The 22,497-nt window shown below is 36.5% G+C and overlaps 3 protein-coding genes and 1 long non-coding RNA gene across 5 annotated transcripts in view; 2 read left to right on the top strand and 2 right to left on the bottom strand.

Annotated features, from left to right (window-relative positions):
* Positions 1–6: 6 nt before the first annotated feature.
* Positions 7–11,686, bottom strand: LOC108167174 (interferon-induced very large GTPase 1-like; the record flags this gene model as incomplete). The annotated part of the gene is made up of 5 exons (XM_017310326.1): positions 11,583–11,686; positions 11,395–11,496; positions 9,297–9,854; positions 1,168–2,051; positions 7–528 (listed from the first exon to the last, which is right to left on the bottom strand). Coding segments are annotated over exons 3-5 (1,947 nt in total), but the record flags the coding sequence as incomplete, so codon positions are not given.
* LOC103480577 (uncharacterized) lies at positions 4,133–4,540 on the top strand. The gene is made up of 3 exons (XR_536119.2): positions 4,133–4,171; positions 4,310–4,395; positions 4,501–4,540. It is a non-coding gene; the product is annotated as an uncharacterized LOC103480577 (long non-coding RNA).
* Positions 11,687–12,236: 550 nt separating the features above from the next.
* Positions 12,237–15,642, top strand: LOC103480629 (GTPase IMAP family member 7-like). Of its 2 annotated transcripts, XM_017310541.1 has the most exons (4): positions 12,237–12,364; positions 12,710–12,754; positions 14,016–14,126; positions 14,489–15,642. In XM_017310541.1, exons 1-4 carry the CDS (start codon positions 12,343–12,345, stop codon positions 15,250–15,252), a joined length of 942 nt encoding a protein of 313 aa, XP_017166030.1. In that variant the 5' UTR covers positions 12,237–12,342; the 3' UTR covers positions 15,253–15,642. The 2 variants fall into 2 exon arrangements, with proteins under 2 accessions (XP_017166030.1, XP_008433875.1); XM_008435653.2 differs by lacking the exon at positions 12,710–12,754.
* Positions 15,643–20,798: 5,156 nt separating this feature from the next.
* Positions 20,799–22,497, bottom strand: part of LOC103480628 (up-regulator of cell proliferation-like) — a 16,571-nt gene continuing 14,872 nt past the window's right edge. Inside the window, exon 6 of the mRNA XM_017310325.1 lies at positions 20,799–20,883. Coding sequence (XP_017165814.1) covers positions 20,799–20,883 — 85 coding nt within the window. The remainder of the gene's footprint in view (positions 20,884–22,497) is intronic.

Here is a 22,497-nt window from a genome sequence, read left to right as displayed (position 1 = left end):
TGTTGCCAGCTCATTGTCATGCTCATAGCTGTTGTCCAGCTGTGCTAGCTCTGGTGACTTTAAGCCTTCAGTGTCGATGATCACCATGAAGTCACAGTTTAGAACTTTCTTGAAGTCTTCATTGACTTTAATGAGCAGCATGAAGGCACCTCTAGTGCATCGACCACTGCTGACTGCAAACTGGACTCCAAACATGGTGTTAAGGAGAGTGGACTTCCCTGTGCTCTGAACTCCAAGAACTGTGAYGACCAGGATCTTGTTCTTTGGAGACACCAAGTCATTGAGCTGAGAGAGAACATCACTCACCCATCTGAGAGGAATGTTGGAAGCATCTCCATCTAYAAGCTCAAGAGGAAATCCATCCAGCAACAACTGAGCACAGAGTTTGGGCAGATGYTGCAGTTGTTGACGWGATRGATCWGTTTCTGGAAGGTAAAGAGAAGCTTCGTAGATCTGACCCATTTCACGGAAGAAGTGCTCAACTCCCAGTGAGCTGCTGGAAAGTTGTTGGTCAATTTYTTTGATCTCCTGTTTGTTYTCWGADTYYYTGCAYTTYTYYTTGTAMAKHTCYCTSARRYYWRAWAGTTTTRTWCGAGACWRRTTGTCAAGRTTYATWYTCATCCATTTYARRAARTARCRCCTYTCTHWWYSYKDGCTGGATRTKGCACTAATGAAGCATRWCATTRCWYTKGACATTGCATRADHRTTCTGYYTTTTMCKCWGYTCTTYTCTYTBYYTYTKAAGWTTGCWYTTRTADTYTTCTATRTTTTCWGAACCAACTTTHCGAAGACGAAATTCTTYCTTTTCCAAGMAAGTCARTTCYTTCCATATTTBRCCYTGYAAAGGAARYTGWTYTTCTTTGTATTTMARTRTGTCTTSAATCTCTGCAGTRATKKYATMTGCWTTYWTCTTTCCRDCYTGRCACTCYRGAGARTCTTCATCAACTDKRATTYCCARTTYWTKWGCAACATCWGYCATCTGYTCTAYWGAYATCTTCMWCTGTGGGTTRKYAASTACWYYRCTSAYWMTTTTYCTSAAWRRWTTGACAAARTCTGCATCATTTGTYTGTTTTGWYTTTATDABRATGTTGTTTTTHGTCAAGSCCAGASTGGTTGCMAKTTTYTTWASWSWATCWRSWSTAARGYTYTYRCTYTGYTGGTTTCCMACYAAGAARATCTGARCTTTGTGGTTTYTGTTMRTCAGCAGTTTRYWSTCAGAGTYCAGYTGGTCAAAGAAAACAAAAACTGCAGCAGATGTCTGACACAAAAAGSAGAATTGTGTTTCAAATGAAGCAATGTCTCCACGAAGGTTAGCTATAGCAACTGGTTCACTGAMGATGTCCATGTTTTTGTTTCCACAGGGAAGGTACCAGGTCATTTCAGTCAGTCCATTGGATATTCTTCTCTGAAYGTCTCCACACTCCAKGTTRTGGTGAACAAAGGTGTCATYTGGGTTGTTTAAAAGTTTATTRAGGATCTCTGATTTGGACAGRGAGCMCTCACCCARTCTCACAAATGAGATCATTGGAAGTTCAGAAAGAACTATTCTTTCTTYKATGAAGCCTTTTGATTCTGAAWGWYYTGRAGGTCTGTACTYCTTAAYAATGTCTCTCATGGCCCACAGCATSAGGGTGCACTGCTGTGTATCACAGTTAGGAAGCAGCAGAGGAACAGAGAACTGACACATGGACATTTTTAGAGCTAACTCTTGACGAACAAACCCATCAGAACACAGGAAGAGAGCAGTGATTAAATCAAGAGGATTTAGAGAGTCAATGATGTTTTGACAGGCAAATAGATCATTAAAATCAAACTCATCGGTTAACAAATCATCACTGTTAGAATCTGAGGTGCATTTTATCTTTCTAGATGTTACATTCAACATAATCAGTTTCTTGAAAAAATACCATGGAAGATCAGATTTACACTTTGGAGGCTCATCATTGATGGTTTTCTCATTGATCTCCAGTATCTTGCTGAGTGATAGTTTCTCCTTGTAGAACTGATCCAATCCCAGATCCAGGTCCTCCAAAAGCTTCCCAAGGTCAGTTCCTGTGGAATACAAACAGGCTGTAATGTTTTTAAGGTAAATCTAAAAATAGTGTTTTTAAATTATGATGGAAAAAATTTACATAAAATGCTTTAGATAACATTAAATTTTTTTTTTAGATTATATACTATGAAGAAAAACTATAAAATAGACGTATTAACAATGTAGCCCTGGGATTTTTTTAGTCCTGCAGTAATATTTGCCCGTCTATTATTCTAAGTTGTTATTTTTGACATTTGTTTTTCAGATTATCATTGTCCTTTGTTACTGTGATTTTAACTATGGAAATCTGCCTGAAAGATTTCTATTTACTTGTTGTGATAGTTGCTTCCTGCCTCTGCCATTTATCACATTCGCTGCACAGGACGAAAAATGGGATTTTCAACAGCTATTGACACCTTGTTCTGCCGTGCGCATGGAGATTGAGGGCTTTCGGCAAGAGGTTTTTGTCAGAGACGAACACTGCCAAAAATGGTCAAAAACGCTGTGTGTCTGTGTTCCCCTATCACCTCCCTCCCCTTGTGCCTAGCAGAGGTTTTCGTATTTAAATGAACTTGCTGAGTGCCATTCAAATGCAAATCAACTGTTGAGCACCGCCTTTTGACTCGGTGCTCAACAGGCGCTCATTTTGTAGCTAATCCTTTTTCATTTCTGTTCACCATAAAGAAGTATGTTTGGAGAAAGAATATTAAAACAATCCATCTTATCCATTAAAATATATATTACATGCGTGTTAGGAGCACTGAAAAACTTAGTTTTGGTTGAATTAATGATGTAAAAGAAAAATATGCATGATTACATACAATAGACTTTTGTGAAATGTGATCTTACTTTGACATTCCTCCTATTTGAAGATTTATCTTGTGATGGGAGGAATTGCACAACTTAATCAAAAATAATAATAAAAACCATGTTCCAGAGTGGTAGATTGTACATAAAGTATTTTTGTGAATAATATTCAAACTAATGTTAATGTTCACTGATTGCTTTAAAGACCCAGAGTCATGCTATATTGGAGTGGTAGTGGTCATTCCACATCACAATACAGGACTTAAGAAACTACAGATTTTTCAGTATTCAGTTGCTTAACTCTCAAGTTTAAATTGAAGAACAAAATGGTTGAAAGTTTGTGATACCTTCTGATAGAGTATAAACATTTGTATTTTTTTTTCAAAGTTTTGTTAGTTAAGCATTAAATATAACTCATGGATTGTGAATCATATTCTGTACAAACTAAAAAGGGGACAGCTCAAAGTAGAATTGAGTAAATAAACATCTATACATTTAAAAACATTTTAGCAATTAATTATAATAAAAATAAAATATACTGTTGAAAAAATAACTTTTAGAATGTCTTTTTTTCTGTCAACTTGCATTTAACGCTCCAGTCCAATTGATGGCAGTAATGCGCTTTCAAAGTCGGTCAAGCAGCCGCCATTAAACTTTGAACTTAGATTTGCACTGGTGGTAACGAGTGCTAACTGCCTACACCCAACATGAAAGAAAATACCCGTGCGTTGTGTGAAATGGTGGAAAAAGTCCTATTTCACGGAGTTACCTTTTCAGTATCGTTTTGATATTAAGCAATGTTCCAGCGGAAAACAACAGATGACACCGCTGCGGTCCAACAAGGCTGAACTCACGGTAAGAAAGCTTTTATAAATAGCACGTATAGCAAGGCGAATTGCTTTGTTTGTTTCTTACAGAAAGCGGTCTGTCGTTTTCTAAATGCCGAAACAAGTGTAGGGTGAGATTTTGTATTGTAATCTCTATTACAAGTGATGTTCTGAACTCTTAAAAATATTCGTATCTTCTTTGGTTTTTTCAGACCTGAAAAATGGTCTGAAAAAACCATTTTTTCCAGACCTCAGACCTCAGCCAGACCTCAGACCACGGTGCCGAGGAGCTCTTACGGAGTCCACCAGGACGAAGAGAAATTCAGTAAGTTATGATTTCACATTTAGTGAATAGTGAACACTCGCATATTTGTAAGGAAAACTGATTTTCCCGTTATTTTATTTATTTTGTTATAACGCAGTACAGCAGGGCAGAGTGTGGAACGCAGTAAAGATCTACAAAATGGCGGACGGAGGACGGATATGATGACAAAGTCATGAAGCCGGTATGTATAATCACTGCGTTGATTCCCGACTGTACAATGGTTGGTTGAGAATAATTTTAACTTATTATTTACTTATGTATTTTTGAGAAAGCGATATATTTGCTACAATATTTTTTAATTTTACATTTATTTCCGCAGACTCCACAGAATGAGTCACATTTGTGTCAATCAGACTCTTAAGGAACGTTCTGATGTCCGTGATGAGGACAGAGATGCAACTGTGTGTGAGTATCTACTATTTTAGAATGTTGATATTTTATGCTTCAATATTGTTTATGTATATAATGTAATTATGCTAAGTATTGACAATGCACAAAAATGTTTTCCAGCTGCATCCAGGACCTACTGCCAGTCATCCGAATGTAGCTAAAGAAAGAAGCAGGTAAGATTTATTACTAAGCTAGAGATGTCACAATTCCTTGAATGATTAAAATACTGTGATTTATTCAAATCCATCAAAGCAAATTATCTGCCTCAGAGTTTGTTGAACTATGTTTTACTATTTATTACTAACTACTTTTAATTCTTTTCTTCCAATTGTTTCCAAGGGTTTTCTCTTTTTCATTAAAGTTTTTATTTTTTGTAAGAATGTATTAATGTGTTTTTTTTTGTTTGTTTGTTAGTTTTAATGTCTTATGTGTGCATACTAAGCTGGAAGTTGCCAAACAATTTCACTGTAGTTTCATAATGACTAAAAGATGCCTGTAGCTCATAATGAYTGTCTGTYCTGTRTTAACAGCTGATGGAGGAAGGCAGAGAGTACTGGCAGCAGAGGAGGTGGCATTCTGGGAGGATGGCAGCTATGAGGCGGTGTCAGGATGGACCCCAAGTTCCTCCAACCAGAAGCTCAGTGACATCAAGACTACATTACAGGAAGAGATGTCAGGTCCACGCTACAGGAGAGATGTTGGGCCTGTCCTGAACACAGCATAATGTTTGATCATGTTTGGACAAAAAAACACTGCCAGATGGTCCAGAAATGGACAAGCATTTGTCTTATTTTGTGTGTAAACAGTAAAAAAAAAAAAATGAAATAAAGAAAAAAAAACTTCTCTCTTTTATGTTCCTCATATGTGAACATGTTGCATATAAGCAATATCAAATGAATATATTTTAATACAGCATTTATTTTTTATTTAGATTTTTTAAAATACAGCATTAAAAATTTTAATGATTGGGGCGGGGTTTATTTATAAAGACTTAAGTGCTATCCAATGGGCACACATCAACCAACCAATCACATGTCAATGATGAACTCTGATGTTACTGTTTTTCATCCAATGACTGAGAATCCACGTGAGTCTGCTGAAGCGCCTTTGCATATGCTTTGCATATTCGTATGCTAAGTAAAGTCGTTAACACCTCTCGCTCCCCCGCACCGCCACTCCCCCCTCCAAGGATTCCGCAATCGACAGATTTCGACTCCTGTGAGTGAAAATGTAGACTGTCGATATCTGTCGCTGACTAGCTGCCTTTGCGTCAGAATACAGGGTCAAAAATCCCACTTTTCGTCCAGTGCTGGTCTTGTGGGTTTGCTTGAAATTGGTTTTGTGCACAAGCTTCCTTTTTTTCAAAACACTGTAAAGTTATTTTGTTCATGCTCTCACGATCAATCATTTAAACCAGTTTTAAAATCTCTGTATGTTTTCTAACAAATTTTTTAGGCAGTAGTGGCCTTTATTACAAGAATTCTTAACCTTTTTGACCTTGTGTCCAAAAAAGGCCAATTTGGGTACAAGTCCAAATTGGCCTTGTGCCCATTTCTATATTAATGGGCACAAGGCCGGTGCGTCTTCCCCACTGTAAGACGCACCGGATTATAAGACCTGGCTTGGTCAGGTTTACCAAACTGACCTGGCTTTTGTTTTATTTGAAAATCCTATCCATGTATGGTTAGCCAACAAAACAGAATATAATTACAGCATTATGTGATAATTGCAAGTTTTATTTATTATTTGCACGCAAACCTGCACATAAAATATTCTGAACAGGCCAGTAATTAATGGAACGGATCAAACTGCAACTACAGTAAAATTAAAGGCTCCCGATAGGCCTTTTACCATCATTCGACAGGTTATTAGAGCCATTGTAATTAGAGAAAAAAGGAAGAGTATATGTCTGCCAAAAAACTCAGAAATTCTGAGATGAAAAGTTCTAGAAAAAACATGAATTTGAACAGTTGAAAATTTTTTACTTAAAACTCAGAAATTGAAAATCTCAATTTTATGTTTTTTTCTAGAAAACTTTGGTGGCAATATACTCCTTTTTTATATTAACAGTGTCCCTAATATGCGTTGTGCCGTCAAGATAACTTAAGACTCAAAAAACCTGAGGAAAATGTGAAAATTGGTTAAGTTAAATTATGTGCTCAAAAATAAAAACATTGAAATAAATAAGTAAAATCAAATGTTTTGTAAAAAAAAAAAGAACATAAAAATTTTAAGTTCAAATGAAAATATAGCTTAATAATCTCTAAATTAATTTGAAAACTGCTTCAACAGCAAGATCCAGAAGTTATCATCCATATATGCGATAAATAAACAAAAGTCACAACAGTTTATCTTCTGACGAACTATGACTATATTTTTTATTTGCGTCTTAGTGAAACTCCTGGGCCTCTGGGATGCAATCAGATCCAGTCTAGGTGCGATGGGGAAAGGCTCACTCTAGTAGAGCCTCCAATAGCTCTGAGCGTTTCGGGTTTTGGACTTTGCCAGGACCGTTTAGAGACTTTTGGAGGGACAGGGGCTCAAATTTAAAAAGGGAGCACATTGAACAAGATCTTAAAACAGCATACAAATACATAGTTCTAGAAAAGTTCTGGAAAAAACATGAACATGAATTTGAAAAGTTCATATTAATCAAGAATCAAGATCTAGAATTATAAGACTGAGTTCAATATAAAGTTGATGTACTCAGTAGTTGCTGGTATGTGCCCCTTCATGGTTTACTCAATGTAAATATTATGGGACTTCTACCAATGTGCTCCAAAAGCAGGTCGTTCATTTATAATGGTTTCATTATGCGTCACAATCTGTCATATTTCAACAGTCAGTTGACTCAGATAAGCAAGCTATAGTTTAACATGATCAGAAAATTATGTATAATTCAATTAACCGTAAATTTAAATGAGTATTTATGGGACCATTAATCTTAATAACACAACATAATACTAAACTACAAAGAGAAAAGGTTATGGGAATTTAATTGTTTGTTCACACAAATAAAATGGCAGTAGGGCTGGGTTATATGTACCCAGCCCTACTGCGTTGAGCCACAACAGGTCTAGCTACTACGGTAAGCAGCCTCCGACTTTATTTTCGCCCGTAGAAGAAGAAGCGCGCGGTGCATGCTGGGATAGTTGTCAGAACGCTGGTTTGTTAATAAAGTTTGACTGACCTATCTGACTGCGTCAACGTTGGATGCAAATTAGTAAGTGGGGGCATTGAAACTTGAGCTCTTTCAGGATCACCAGGAGCAGTGTTGAAACTCCTACGTTCTGGTTTTCTTATACACTGTTTTCATATGAGGGCAAGTAAAACCGGTTAAAATGAGGCTCAAGTGTAAAAAGTGCTTGGAGTGGTCAGTATGGCAAAAAAAAACTCGTCATGGGTTCAGTCTATTGTCATCAAATTGTATTAAATTCTGTTTAATACAATTTGTATTAAATCGCCTCCGCCCCTCCCTTACTCCCCATTCCACTGCCATTCTTGTTCACTGTCTTGTGACATCACGCCATGACTATTGCAACTCCCTTCTGTTTGGTCTCACCCAGAAATCTCTTCATAAGCTCCAAYTGGTCCAGAATTCAGCTGCCCGTATCATTACCAAAACCCCATCCATGCACCACATCACTCCTGTCCTGCAAAGACTCCATTGGCTGCCCACCAAGTTCCGCATAGAATACAAAATTCTTCTGTACACTTTCAAGGCCCTTTACAATCTCTCCCCACCATATCTTTCAAATCTTATTCATATTGCCATTCCCTCTCGCTCCCTCAGATCATCCTCCTCAATCCATTTCACTGTCCCCTCTGCCCGTCTCACCACCATGGGGAGCAGAGCTTTCAGTCGCTCTGCTCCCCAACTATGGAACTCATTACCACCATACCTTAGAAACATAAAGTCATTATCAAATTTTAAAACCGAACTCAAAACACACCTTTTTAGATCTGCCTTTTCCACATGACACAATTGGTTTGCCTGATTTTACATAGATTTTATATARATACATTGTTTTGTTTTATTTATTTCTATCTATTTTTAATTGTTATATTTTATTTGTTTCTGTCACTATTTTTTTACTCTTGTACGGTGTCCTTGAGTGCCAGAAAGGCGCCTTTGAAATAAAATGTATTATTATTATTATTATTATTAATAAATAAATAGTCAAATTATGGCTTTCAATTGAAAAATATACATTTTATTTGATAACCTTTATTATTTTAATTTGTATTCAGTAAGTCTATCCATCTTATGTTTTGGTTCTTTTGGGGTATAATGTGTTAGAACAGTTAAAGGTACGACAGTATCATATTTTCCCCACTGTAAGACGCACCGGATTATAAGGTGCACCTTCAATGAATGGCCTATTTTAAAACTTTTTTCATATATTAGGCGCACCGCATTATAAGGCGCATAGAATAGACACTACAGTAGAGGCTGGAGTTATGTTATGCACCCACTAGATGGAGCTGCACTAAAGGTAATGTCAACAAAACAGTCCGAGTCCGGTCGGCGAGGAGAGCCTTCCGCGACTGGGCCGGGGCGTGGTCGGACGATGGTCRCCSTTCTCCATTCGCGCACAGCATGTTGGTGGAGAATGTGGTGCTAAATGACCTGCAGATGACCTGATTATCAGGTTGGTAGGTAGATAGGTCAGTCAAACTTTATTAACAAACCAGCGTTCTGACAACTATCCCACCATGCACCGCACGCTTCTTCTTCTACGGGCGAAAATGAAGTTGGTGGCTGCTTACCGTAGTAGCTAGACCTGTTGTGGCTCAATATTTGTCCGTATATAATTATATTATATATATTATAAGACGCACTGTCGGCTTTTGAGGAAATTGAAGGTTTTTGGTGCGTCTTATAGTGCGGAAAATACGGTAATCAGACTTTTTACCTCTTCTGATGTGTCCAGACTTCAACAGCAGCTCTCTGACCTGTTCCCATCCCTCATCTTTATTGTTGAAAAGATGAATCCTCCATGAAAATCTTCTGACTACGTCTGGAAGTAAACTTGATTTATAGTTTGAAATGTAATTTGACAATGATGTCCTTAAAGTATCTCCACCTGTGAAGAGCAGGTAACAGTTTTTCATCCTCTGAGACCCAAGAACTCTGGTTGTTGCCTCTACAGTTTTCTGATCTTCTTCAGTGAATCGATCAATTTTAAAAGCCAGTAGGAAAAGGGAAGGCATGGACTCCTGGAGGAAATATTGACAGAAGTTTTTAATCTGCTCCTCTGATCCTGAAATATCTGGGGTGTCAATGACTGTCACATGTTTCCCAAACACTGTTCCTGTTTCCATTGTGACATGTTTGGTGACTGGTCCAAATGATGCTCTGGATTCAAACGCTGCTCGTCCTAAAATGGTGTTTGCTGAAGCACTTTTACCAACTCCAGATTTTCCCAGAAGGACGATGGAGAGATGATCATCCATGATGGAACATTAGAAATCTGTGAAATGCAACAGAAAGAATTACTACATTTTCAGAACTGAGATTGAAGATACACAGTTCATACATAACAGTAACTACATAAAATATCAAAATGAGAAGCAACTTATGGTCACCAAAAATACATTTAAAATATTTTTCATTTTCTGGTTTTCATTATTCCAGCTACTAAAAAGTGAGCCTCTGGTATCTTGGAGTTGCAGTTACTGTAAATGTGCACAATATTTAGTAAGAATAATTTCTAATTTCTAATGTGCCTATTTAAAAATAAAATTAAGTTACTTATTCCCTTTCTGGCATTTGAGACCACTCTATCTCTCTTGCTTGTTATTGGCTTTAAAGAGGTGATGCAAAAGTTGAGCTTGGATTCCTGGAAAGGAAAACTTGTACTATAAGAATTATAAATTATTATAGTCTAACTTTATACATCTATCTAGTAAAAGTAGCAAAATTGTATGTTTACGGTTCTATCTTTATGTTTCTGCTCAAATTTAATGTAAATTTGTTTAAATCCATATTATTTGGCCTAAGCCCTCTCACTGCTGGCTTCTTTCGGTCAAACAGTCCTTAGCCAGTTGGTTGGATTCTCCTATTGGTTTAAAACAGTACAGCTTTTCATCACTCAGCCCTGTGTTCGGATATAAAAGCATCTCACTCAGACACACGGCCCCGCCCGCCCAGTGGCAAGGCATGAGTTGGAGAATTGATCGATAGTATTAGTCTGCATAATAAATGCTTGATTTGTAATACATATTAAGAACTTGCTGCTGTACTGCAGGGGTTTGTCACCATAAAAGTCTCTTCGGTAACACTTTATTTGAAGGGGGGTGAATAAGACTGTCATGACACTTTCATAAACATGACTAAACACCTGTCATGAACATGAATAAGTCTTCGTGCATATTTATGACTGTTGTCACAAAGTGTCATTCGGTAAATTATGACACTTTTAATACAAAGTTGACATTATTCCAAATGTCTTTGCTATGACAACTTGACATTAACCAAGAAACATTACTGATATAAATTTGTTATAAAAGTATTACTGATTGCACTTTAAAAATTAGATAACTTTATGTTATTAAAGGTAAAGTTTAAACAGTAATGATTTATAGGTAGATCTTCTTCAGTGATATATATATATATATATATATATATATATATATATACACACACACACACAAAGAATTTAAAACTGTTTTCACCCCTGCCCATAGGGGTATCAAACTCCAATCCTGGAGGGCTGGTGTCCTGAATACTTTTTGTTTTGTTTCCCCAAGTTTAAAACACCTGAATGGAAAGACTGAATCCCCTCCTCCAGGATTCTGCTAGTGTCCTAACTTGTGTGATTCAGGTGCGCTTACAGAGAAGCAGCTGAAAGTTGCTTAACTCCAGTTCCACACATGTGGCCTACGACTTTACGTCTCCTCGTTTAAACAAATGTAACTTTTAAGTGTGGAAAAAACAACTCTTTGACCAATGGAGAAAAAAACGGTCAATGCTCCGATCAAAACGTGAAAAGCTAACGGTACATTACTTACTGCTCCGCACAGCACGCCACACTGAGGCCTCCAGATGAATACATGTAATTAGAAGCTGGACCTACCATCCACCATCCTTCGTCCTGTCTGCTCCTCGGTGGCCTTTTTATATAAACAAGTACGAAACGTTAGTGTCAGAAAATATGTATATTTTCCCAACTGACAGCTAGCTAGCCAGCTAGACTCACCTCTTCGGAAGAAAGTTCATTTTCACTGGAAGAAACGAGAATTAAGTGTCGAGACTGAATATTCTAAGTTCCGTTACTTTCGTTTACGTTCAGTGTTGCGCTGCTGCGTCTAACGGTTTTAGGGTGTAGCCGTTTCCTGACAAGTCGTCCAGAAGCACGTTTTCAAAATAAAAGCACAGCAGAGTTTTAATCTGACAATAATGATTGAATATAATCATATAAAGATTTAATGGGCAAAATATTTATTCTAACCATAATTATCTTATTTGATAACTATAGATTATAGCCACATTTCAGTTTGAATAATTAAAATGCACAATAAGGAGTGGAAGAAGAAGTTTGCTCAGCTATTAATTATGTAAACACGGTTAGTAACCCACATTAAAGGGAAAAGGATTTAGATGTGAATCCTGCAATCATGGAGATGAACTAAACTGAATAAAGGTCTCGTTCATGCGATGTGTGAACAAGATGCATCGCATTTTTGCTTTAACCCTTGTGCGTGCGAGGACTGAGGCAAACGTAGAGGACTATGGAAAATGATACAAGTTTTAGGTGGGTGGGGTCAGTTGGACCCCATTTCGACATACAAGGGTTAAATAATAGCAGAAATGTTTTATTTTGAAGGTGTAGCTGGATGAAAATTGTGTTACGGGCCTCATGATTTGCAAGATTCGGTCACATTTTGAAGTTCTAACTTTTTGATAATTCAATGCGGCACTTTAAATTATAGGATCATAAGTTGACTCAGATAATCGGGATGGCAGAAAGCGGAGAAGCTGGTGAGTTTGCTTAAGGTTTTTATGAGTTTGTATGTAAAACATTTAGTAAAACATGGCGCAGTACTTAAACGGGTTTTCCCATCGGATTTGTAGCCATAAATCTGTTCATTTATAGAACAATTAATCATAGAATGCTTAAGTTTTAGAGCCATTTGTGAATAAATAGTCCTTTTCAACAAACTATTTGTCACGCAGTTTTTATTCAGTGTTCTTTTCACTTTCATTATTCAGTGGTCACAACTGTCTTAAATACAGTTTATTGGGTAATTGTTCGCCTCTGATGTGATGTATAAGAGTTATTCTATCGTGCATTAATAACATATATTTATTCTTGTCTCCGTGCAGGAGCAGAGAAAGGACGGGGCAGAAAAAAAAGCATAGAACCTAAAAGTGAGATTTCTGTCTCATTACCAATGTGTGTTTGTCTTCATGAAAATCTGGGTTCAAATCATGTCAAACAACTTTCCCATAATTTTAAAACATGTCTTTTTAAAATTAAAGTCCTACAACAAGTATTTTGCCAATATCTTTTAAAAATCATAATCCTTTCCATTCTGCCAGTCTAACAAGCAGATGTCCCTAAAAGATCGTTCTGAAGCAAAGGTTCCGATAATATAATGGAAACTTTGAGAGATTAATCAGTTAATGCTATTTCTTTATTATAAGTCTGTGTTTTGCAGCAGCTCTGAATAAAAAGGACTAAGCAAAAATTACAAAGCAAATTTAGAGAAAGAAGTTAAACAGTAATTTGAAAAACAAAAGCAACATTAAAGATTAAAAACATTAAAGCAACAAAATGTGAAATCTTTGATTGAAAACTTACAAACTAATTAAAACTTGTGTTATGAAATCAGTTATACATATCAAGCTTATTATTATAATGCAGCTCTATATAGTCCCTGTATTAAAAGCAACATTTGCATCACTCGCTTGCCAGTCTGAGCCTCTTGTGTCCTGGGGCAAAATACTGAAGTCTCAGTGCATTATTGTAAAAAAAAAAAAAAAAAAGTTAATGAGCAACCATGTTATTAAGCCTAGCTTATTCAGTGTTAGGCTCACTTTAACTTTGATAAATGTAATTCTTTGTGGCATTTTTGAATCAGTCAAGGTATTGACAAAACTTTACATTGTGTATGCATTATGTTGTTCCTGCACATTTGCTGACTGCACATCAGTGATGCAAATCTAAACATTAACAGGCAATTAGACAGACATGCCTCATAAGGTAACCATTGACTTATTGTATATTTGCTCTGCCTCTCTCTAAAAGCAAAACAAATATAAACATATCAATGCAGTACTGAAGGCTGCCTGGATGGATAAGAAAAAAGCACCTTCTCCCTGTGCTACTATTGTGGTCTGCAAGAATGTGCTGCTTCTTGTCAAAAACACCCAATCAGTGAGGATTGCTCATTTTTTAGCAAGCAGACAGACGTTAAACTGGGGTGAACAGTTTGACGACTGTCTATTGAAAACTTTGGGCTCTGTGAGCGATAGAGACTCCAGCACACAGCACAGACAGTTCAGAATGAGAACAAAAAGTATTCATAAAGTCCTGTTTAGACTGCCTATCTCTTGCAGATCTACGTCCATCCTGGACGGGGCTGGACACTTGCTTGTATCAATTTTTATTTCTTTTTCTGTGTTCCAGGGCCTGACTTAAGGCTGGTGCTTGTTGGGAAGACTGGTGTAGGAAAGAGCTCCAGTGGAAACACCATATTAGGAAGAGAAGCCTTCAGAGCAGCGACCAAACACTCCTCAGGTAAAACTCTGAAACACACAGACCAAAACTCTCCAAGTGCTTTATTTAGATAAACAGGCCACAAATCTACATTACTTGTGGTTAATTTATCTTTTCTTCACAAAATTATTTTTAATTTGCGGTGTTTAATAAACAGCTCATTCTTGGTATATGCAACCCTTGCTCCTCAATTGTTAATTAATGTTATTTGTTCAAAAATAATCAAAAGCCACATGGCTATCAAAAAGACTGCTTTAATTCTGTGTGTGTGTGTGTGTGTGTGTGTGTGTGTGTGTGTGTGCGTGTGCGTGTGTGTGCCATAACATCTGCTTTGTAAATCTCACCATAGTTTCACTAAGTATATTTGAATTGTTGTTCTTTAGAGACCGCTGAATGCTCCAAACAACGAGAAGACGTGTTCAACTGGATGGTTTCTGTTGTCGACACACCTGGCCTCTTTGACACGTTTCAGTCTGAGGAAATAGTGAAGAGAGAAATCTCAAAATGCATTAACATGTCGGCTCCCGGTCCCCACGCCATTCTACTGGTGATCAGAATTGGACCATTCTCTAGAGAGGAGAGGGATGCTGTGATGAAGGTGAAGGAAATCTTTGGAGAGGAAGCCTGGAAGTACTCCATGATCCTCTTCACCCATGGTGATAAGGTTGAGTCAGACTTTGACGAGATGTTAAAGGATTCTGGACCCGAATTGAAGGAGATCTTAGAGAAGACTGGAAATAGATACCATGTCTTCAATAACCTCAGAGCCAACGATCGTCGACAAGTTCTTGGTCTGCTAGAGAAGGTCGAGGAGATGGTGCAGAAGAACGGATGCAAGTTTTACTCTAATGACACGTATGAAAAGGCAACGGAGATGATGGATCAGAAAGAGCGTGAACTCAAACAGTTATATGAGAAAAGGCTGAAGGAGGAAGTGGAAGCTGTGAGGAAAGAGTATGAGCAGCAGCTAAAAGAAGCTGGAGAGAATAAAGAGAAGCTCGAGAAAAGGATGGAAGCTGAGCTGAAGGAGCTGAAGCGTTACTACTCTACCTTGGAGAACGGAGTCCGTCACGTTGTAGAGCAGCTGGCCAAAGATGACGATGATCAACTTCTGAAGAGGTTTCATGAAGTCTTGAAACTGAACTGAAAAACATATGAACAAATGGTTTGTTGGACACCTTTTAATAGTGAATTATTGGTGATCCAACTTTGTAAGTCAGAATAATCTTTGCCTGTAGATATTGGTGTAATGTGTATTATGTACATTCAAATGTCACAAAACACTATTTAGATGTTATATAACTTGTTTTGACAGAAAGGAAAATGTCTTTCTCACAATTCATGTTTCAAGTATTAATTTCTTTTGTCATTAAAGTTCTAACTCATTTTTTTGCATTGGCTTCCATCTGTTTTTGAGGCATCTTTTAAGTATTCATTCCTTTTTCCTTTAATCAGAGTTTTAAAAATGGGACAATATACTGTAATGTCCAATTAGAAGTATCAAGTGAATATAATCAGTATAATTATATAATTGTATTGTAACGCGCTTTCTCAATAAAAATGTTAATATATAAAAAAGAAGTGTTAAGTGTGGGGAACTTGACACTTTGCATCACTTGATCATAGTTCCATGAACCTAAAGTGATTTTTTAAATATTTACTCAACATTTAGAGCACACTATGCTCTAAAAAGTTCTTGTTGTTAACTTTGTATTGTTATGAAGAATGTTCTACATTTCCAAGTATTTAAGTTCAGGCTTCCTTCACTTATTTGGGCGATGACCTCAGTTGCTTACAGATTTGTTGAAAGTCTCATAGTGACTCGCTCCAACGACATACTGTATGCATAAAATACAGCTGTGCCTAGTCCTGTACAACAGACTAGGCACAGTTTAATACTAGATTTTGTATTAAACTGAATATTTTGTGCAGAAGCATCAAACATATATTCTTGTGCTATCCAGTGTTCAGAATTGTTTGAAAATGATCTTTAGGGACTCAACATCATCTGATCAAAGCCAGCAGGTTCAACCAAAGCACCTCCACAGAGAAACAGTGATAGTGAGTCTGAACAAAACTTCCCAACAAACTGTTACAATATTAGATTAATATCCACTAACATGACATTCTGAAAATGCTGTAGTCAGCACTGTGTATACTAGCTGATAACTTTCACTACTCTGACAACATATTTACTTCAAAACAAGTTCACATCGATATGATGGTCTCTACAACTGAAAGCAGAACTATTCTAGATAAATTCACCTAAAAAATACAAACTTGACTAGGTAAAAATTATTTTATTTTAGTCTCACATCTCACCTACAAATAGTTGAAACCACATATTTAAATTTTCAATATCCTAGCATTAAATCGTCTCCTGAGGCCAACATGGTACAGAATATTTTTCTATGATCAATTAAGTTTCTTTTTGTGCTTTTAGTAGACTTCTATGGTTTTATTATTTGCTTATGATGTTGAGTTTGGATGATACTTTACTTAAAATGTAATAGAATCAATCAGATACAGTACAGTGAACATTAGCAGATCCTTCTATGGGCAGGGCACCACAGCCGGTAACTAATCCAGTGTTTCCATCTCTGTAGTGTGTGTCTTAGTTCGAGAATATTCAACAGCACTTTATAACCACTAAGACCAGGTAAGTAATCAGGGGTCTTAACATCTAAAAATATCCCATACAGGACATCGAGCCTGCTTGTTCCAACTTGATCTAGAAAATTTGGTTTGTAGAATGACTCAGTGACAGTGGTCACTTATCAACCAAGAAGGCAATTTGCATTGACATCTGAAATACTACAGCAGCTGTGCATTTAGAGCCGACTAACCCTTTTGGTAAATTATTTGTGACTCGGTGGCAGACTGCTTAAACTTAGCTGTTTTCTTGTACTTAGTGGGACATAACTGACCATAGAGCATACCATACAGAACTGGGTGATGAGAAGTCTATCAGTCATTGCTTGAGGCACCACCACATTTTACAGTGTGAGCTAAGGCTACTTGAAGTAGTTCCAAGTAAGATGACAGTTTATCACCTGTATTTTGGAACGTGTCAAGAAACTGGGCATACAGATCCACCATTAGCAGTCTAACAACCTAAGATATTCTGTGGGAGACCTATTAGGAATAAGGTAAATAAAAGGAGAGAAAAGGGGTTGTTTTGTCTTCTGGGTTTCAGACTAAAATAGTTTGAAGAGTATTTTTGCATATGCTGATGTTGAAGCATATAATTTTGGTATTTTAATTTATAAACTGAAGTTTTATAAATAATTTGTGTTTTGTGGTGAGCAGTTTCCATTTAAACTAATGTAATTTCTCCTACTCTTGTTTTGACTGTTTATACACATCTTCAAGGCGTCTCTCTCTTTTTGGACACATGGGCTCACACTTGGTGTAAGTGAAGTTGTAGGTCAGAGCAGTTTTCCATACACAGCCAGAGATTTAGGTCTGTCGATATGTAGCTCACTTTCCCACACTACAGGTTTTCAGTGTATAACAGAAAGCACATTGTTCCGGTGAACTGCTAGGTAACCACTCCCCTCTGCCACTCACCTTTTGCTGCACCTTTCTGCAGCTCCTCTCTGCCCGTTAGTGAGGAGAACCAGGTGGACTCAATCTCCTAGCAATCAGAGTGAAGGTACTTTTGGTGTGACTGACCTGTCACTCCCGTTTCAGAGCATGAAAAGCAAACAGTGCTGGTAGCATGTAAATTCAGAACTGTCTAAAAGTCTCTACAAACTGTGAAAGACAGCCGGTCAGCCTCATAACGCTGCTGCTCATTGCTGAATTTCATTGGAGCAGCAAATGAACTCTGATTGTTGTATCAAATTGTTTAATCTTATTGAAGTCAAGCTAGTTAAAAAGGAAAAAAAGAAGAAAAAATACACTTGTTTAATGGTTAAAGTAGAAAAAAAATGTTGGTCAGAATGTTTGTGAAAATATTTAACAAAATTCTAATTTATTTATTGCTGTTGAATTTTTCTATAAAATATTTTCTATTTATTATACTTTTGAAATAACTGGTTTAAAGGGGGTAAAAATCTGATTATTCACAATGTGTTTATCTTGTTAATTTCAGAATGTAATGGATGTGTTTTTATTTCTTTTGAGGTTTTTCACCTATCTGCTATGTGGACCATCATACAAAAAATAAAGATGAGTCAACAGCAGTAAAGGCTCAGAATGAAATCCAGTTCAAATTTCACAGTGGAAACTATTCCTTTCAAGTGGGGAATCGCACAGCAAACCAAACCTGAAAAACTTGACACACTGTTTTTTCTTTAGTGGCTTTGTAAATAGAATAGAGCAAACAGGAGTAGAATCCAACAATGAACAAAATTAACTAGATGTGTGATTGGCTTTGCTTTATTAGACATGTAACAAATACCACTATGAAATTGTTTCAAGTGAATGCTGCAGATCTTTTAAAACAAACTAGAAAGAGGCTAGTGACTCACAAAACATATGGTTTATTAGACATGCCAGAAATCATTGACTTTTACTTACTATTTATTAAAAATAATTACTTTTAACCAGAGCTGACATTGAGCAACTCATTTGTTCAGAAAGAAGTGGATGAATTGCTATAATATTCTGTTCATTTAGTTGACAAAAAAACAACATTCAACACAATTAGCACAACATTCAAAGCAGAGTACAACAAAGGTGTATGACAAAAAGCAAGTTATGGAAGTTGAACTGGATTTATCCGTCACATTTGAGGATGTAGGCAGGTGTGTGGTGGAACAATATGTTGAAGAGGAACCACGAGCAAAACCAGAACAGAAACAGGAGTCGAATCCAACAATGAACAAAATTAACGAGATGTGTGATTGGTGAATTTGAAACCAGTAGAGGTAAATCAAAACAATGACAGGCAGCCAAGAAAAGCCTAAGAAGTTGAAAAGAAATATCAATATAAACAATACACACAAGGAAAAAACTAATATTGAATATAGAAAATCAAATGAGCATTGCTTTTGCTATGCCAACTTACTTTTTTGTGTTCATTTAACTCAAAACTTGCACTAAATAGTTGAACCAACTTAATTGAATTGCTTCCATAGGTAACAAGCAATTCGATTAAGTTTATCAAACTTAATTTATTAAGTTTAATACTAGATTTTGTATTAAACTTTCTTCTAATAAACATTTAAAATATTTTTGTCTTAATTCTACAGAAAGTCAACTCAAACTTAAGTAGTTCCAAACTAAATATTTTGAAAAACTCTTTTTACAGTGTCCTCTATATATACTCTAATTAAAAAGTTACAAATCTTTTTCTTAAAGGAACTTTTTAGTTTTACTTTACTTGAAATAATTAAGGTCAATACCATATATGTTTCCCACTTCTGACCATGACTCAAGCTTACAGGGACAGATTCCCCAGTAAGCGACTGTGGCTCTGTGGGTAGAGTCGTCTTGTGATCGGAAGGTTCTAGGTTCAATTCCAGCTCCCTCCTGCCACATATCGATATGGATATGTGTGAATGTGACTCTAATGTGAAGTGCTTTGAGTAGTCAAAGTGACTGGAAAAGGGCTGTGTAAGTTCAGTCCATTTACCATTTTCTTTGAAGTAAACTAAATAATTTGAGTAAAAGTGACTTAAATCTGTTATCTTAAACCTACTTAATAAATTTGTTAAAAAAATTAACAAATTGAGTTGGATGATTAGAATATATTGAATTGGTTAAACTTAATAAATTAAGTTTGATAAACTTAATTGAACTGCTTGTTACCCATAGAAGCAATTCAATTAAGTTGGTTCAACTTTTTCTTTTTAGAGTGCTGACTCGCAACAATTTTAATCTGAAGGTCATTTGTATGCAACACACCCAGTTTATCTATCGGAATACATAATCAAATACACCGATCATGTAGGCAGATATAAAATCACATTGCAATTCATTTTAACCCAACTTATAAATCTGTGAACATAGGCTCAGTTTAACATGTCATTTAATTAAACATTTTATTTCTATGGAAACTCAGAGAGCATCAAGTGACAGAGTTGGTTTGATTAAGTCGTCAACATTGTACAATTAATTTAAACTGAAACTTTCCAAACATTCATCCAACATAGTAGCACATCCAGATCATTTTTAATAAGTCTATTAAATTTCAGACAAGATGCAAATAAAGGTTAAAGAACAATACAATGCTAAAATAATAAATGATCCATAATAAAAATAAGAGACAGTAAATTAGGCTGAAGCAGTTTATTTTGTCTTTACTGGGATGAGCTCAATGTGTAAATTAGGTGGACTTTAAAAAAATAAAAATAAAAAGAAGCAAAACTGATCTACATACAAGAACCACTTACTTTCTTACAACTAGACATGAATTATGTTTTCACTTGATGTTAAACGACTCCTTGAGACTTTCCTTTGCACGTTTTTCTGTAATTTTCTTCCAAGCTTCAGGAATGTCTCCAGGCTCTGCATCATATTCTTGAGCAAATTCCTCATTGTATGTGGCCATCACATATTTCCAATAATCTGATGCCTCAAGACTCACATCTGGAGCAATATTCCAGTTTGGATAAATCTCCCTATATTTTTTGTAATAATGCCATTCACCCTTTGTGGCACTGCAGCGAAAACGCATGTCACTGATGACAAGAGAAGAACAGATGTCAGTCATGAGTTTTTTTGAGTGTTCCCATCTGAACTGACCTAAACCCTCTGGTCGATGCAGAGAACCAAAGTGTTGAGTGTGGGCTTCTCCACCTGCATCACAGGGTATTTTGCAGAATGGACACTGTTTGCCACAACCGACCACTTTGGTGAAAAGTTCATTCTGTGGTTTTACATAAAGATGTGAGAGTTTAGAGTCAAACTTGATGTTTTTAAATTCAACTCTGAGGGCTTCTGTCATTTCCTCCACACACCCATTGAGCCAGTGAGCAAACTGTTTCTGGTCAGCATTGTTCAGAACCATGAAGGCATCAAGAGAATCCTGGGAAATCACCAGTTTATCACCAAGTTCTGTTCAGATATTTTCAACAAATGTCCTCAGACTGATAGTGTTTTCCGCTTTTGCCTTATTAATGGCAGCATTTATGTGGTCGATACAGCACTTAAGATATTTGTCCTCAAACTCACAAACTGTAGACCCAGAGGAGAAAATCTGCCTAATTCTATCAGATATCCATGATTTTACATAATCATCATATGAACATATGTAGCTCAGAAAGCATTTGAAGTCACTTTTTGAAATCAGATCCAATAAAATTGAATACTGGAAGGACATTCGTGTGCTGAACTCCTCTCTTATCAGCATTTTATCAACAATATCAAGACCAAGAGAACGACAGATGAAATCTTCAACAGCAGGTTTCAAACTTTGGTTTGTGAATTCTTCAGCTTTCTTCTGGCATTGATCTCTTTCATGGAAGACATCTTTGAAATCTGTGCAGAATTTTCTCTTGTTTTTCTGCAGACACCAGTAAGGATCATTTTCTTGTATAAAATCTTCATGCATTTTCTGAAACTTTCTGGCTGCAGATCCACAGATGTGTTGTTTCAGAGACACTTCAAACTCAATGTCAGTGTCAACATCAGCTTTGTTCAGCTTCTCATCAATGATGTGAAGAATCTCCTGGATGTAAGTATCATGATAATTAGTTTTTCTCTTGATTTTATCACTAATGCAGTCATTGCAAGCAGATATGATGCTGTCAGCAATTTTTTGTCTTGCTTTTATTAGATCTGTCAAGGTAAAGAGTCCTCTTAAAGCAGTTTTGAAGTGTCCCTTGTATGTGTATGTAAAAGGCTCCAGTCCACAGTCTTGGAGGCCTTTTTCACTCAGCAGTTCACATGCATGGCTTCCTTTGGGAGAAAGATTTGTWYGCAACTGAARGGAMACACTGGTGAAGATATYTGAWGTCTGCTGTTTAGAGAAGGACAAGGTGTTCAGTGTTTCAGTCCACATCTTATCAAAACTTTCATCAAGCTCTCTGTCCATCATTTCAACTTTTTTGTTACGACATTCATCAATTAAAGCACAAACTGCTTCCTCAATTACTTCTGTATAATTGGCCCTGATTTTGTCAAGTTCTTTCAATCCCTCTTTAATATCAGCTGCTGCAGTGACCTGGTTGAACACTGATCTTTCAGTTTGTTGTCTAAGACTCTTTATGCTGTTGGAGAATTCCTCTCTGTATCCTTCAACCAGATAAACATGACCTTCTGGCTGCTCAAAGTATTTCTCCAGATTGTCAAGGATCTTTGTCTCCCACTTGGTCAGCTCTGTGGTTGCTTCAGTTTTCAACTCAATGATGAATTCATTCATGTCAGAGATTTCAGATGTTGCCGTAAATTTACCAAAATTGGAAATTCTCGTTTCTGCTTTGGTGACCCAGCTGTACATTTC

This window comes from Poecilia reticulata, linkage group LG18, assembly GCF_000633615.1.
Source record: "Poecilia reticulata strain Guanapo linkage group LG18, Guppy_female_1.0+MT, whole genome shotgun sequence".
Taxonomy (NCBI): Eukaryota; Metazoa; Chordata; class Actinopteri; order Cyprinodontiformes; family Poeciliidae; genus Poecilia; species Poecilia reticulata.
Note: the sequence above shows the minus strand (reverse complement) of the source record. Positions and strands in the feature narration are given on the sequence as shown.

Bases quoted from the DNA above. Each gene is read 5' to 3' on its own strand.
- LOC103480629 (XM_017310541.1), top strand. From the start codon at position 12,343: ATGGCAGAAAGCGGAGAAGCTG. The intron at 12,365-12,709 runs GTGAGTTTGCTT...GTCTCCGTGCAG, and splicing joins GGCAGAAAGCGGAGAAGCTG to GAGCAGAGAAAGGACGGGGC. The intron at 12,755-14,015 runs GTGAGATTTCTG...TCTGTGTTCCAG, and splicing joins AAAAAGCATAGAACCTAAAA to GGCCTGACTTAAGGCTGGTG.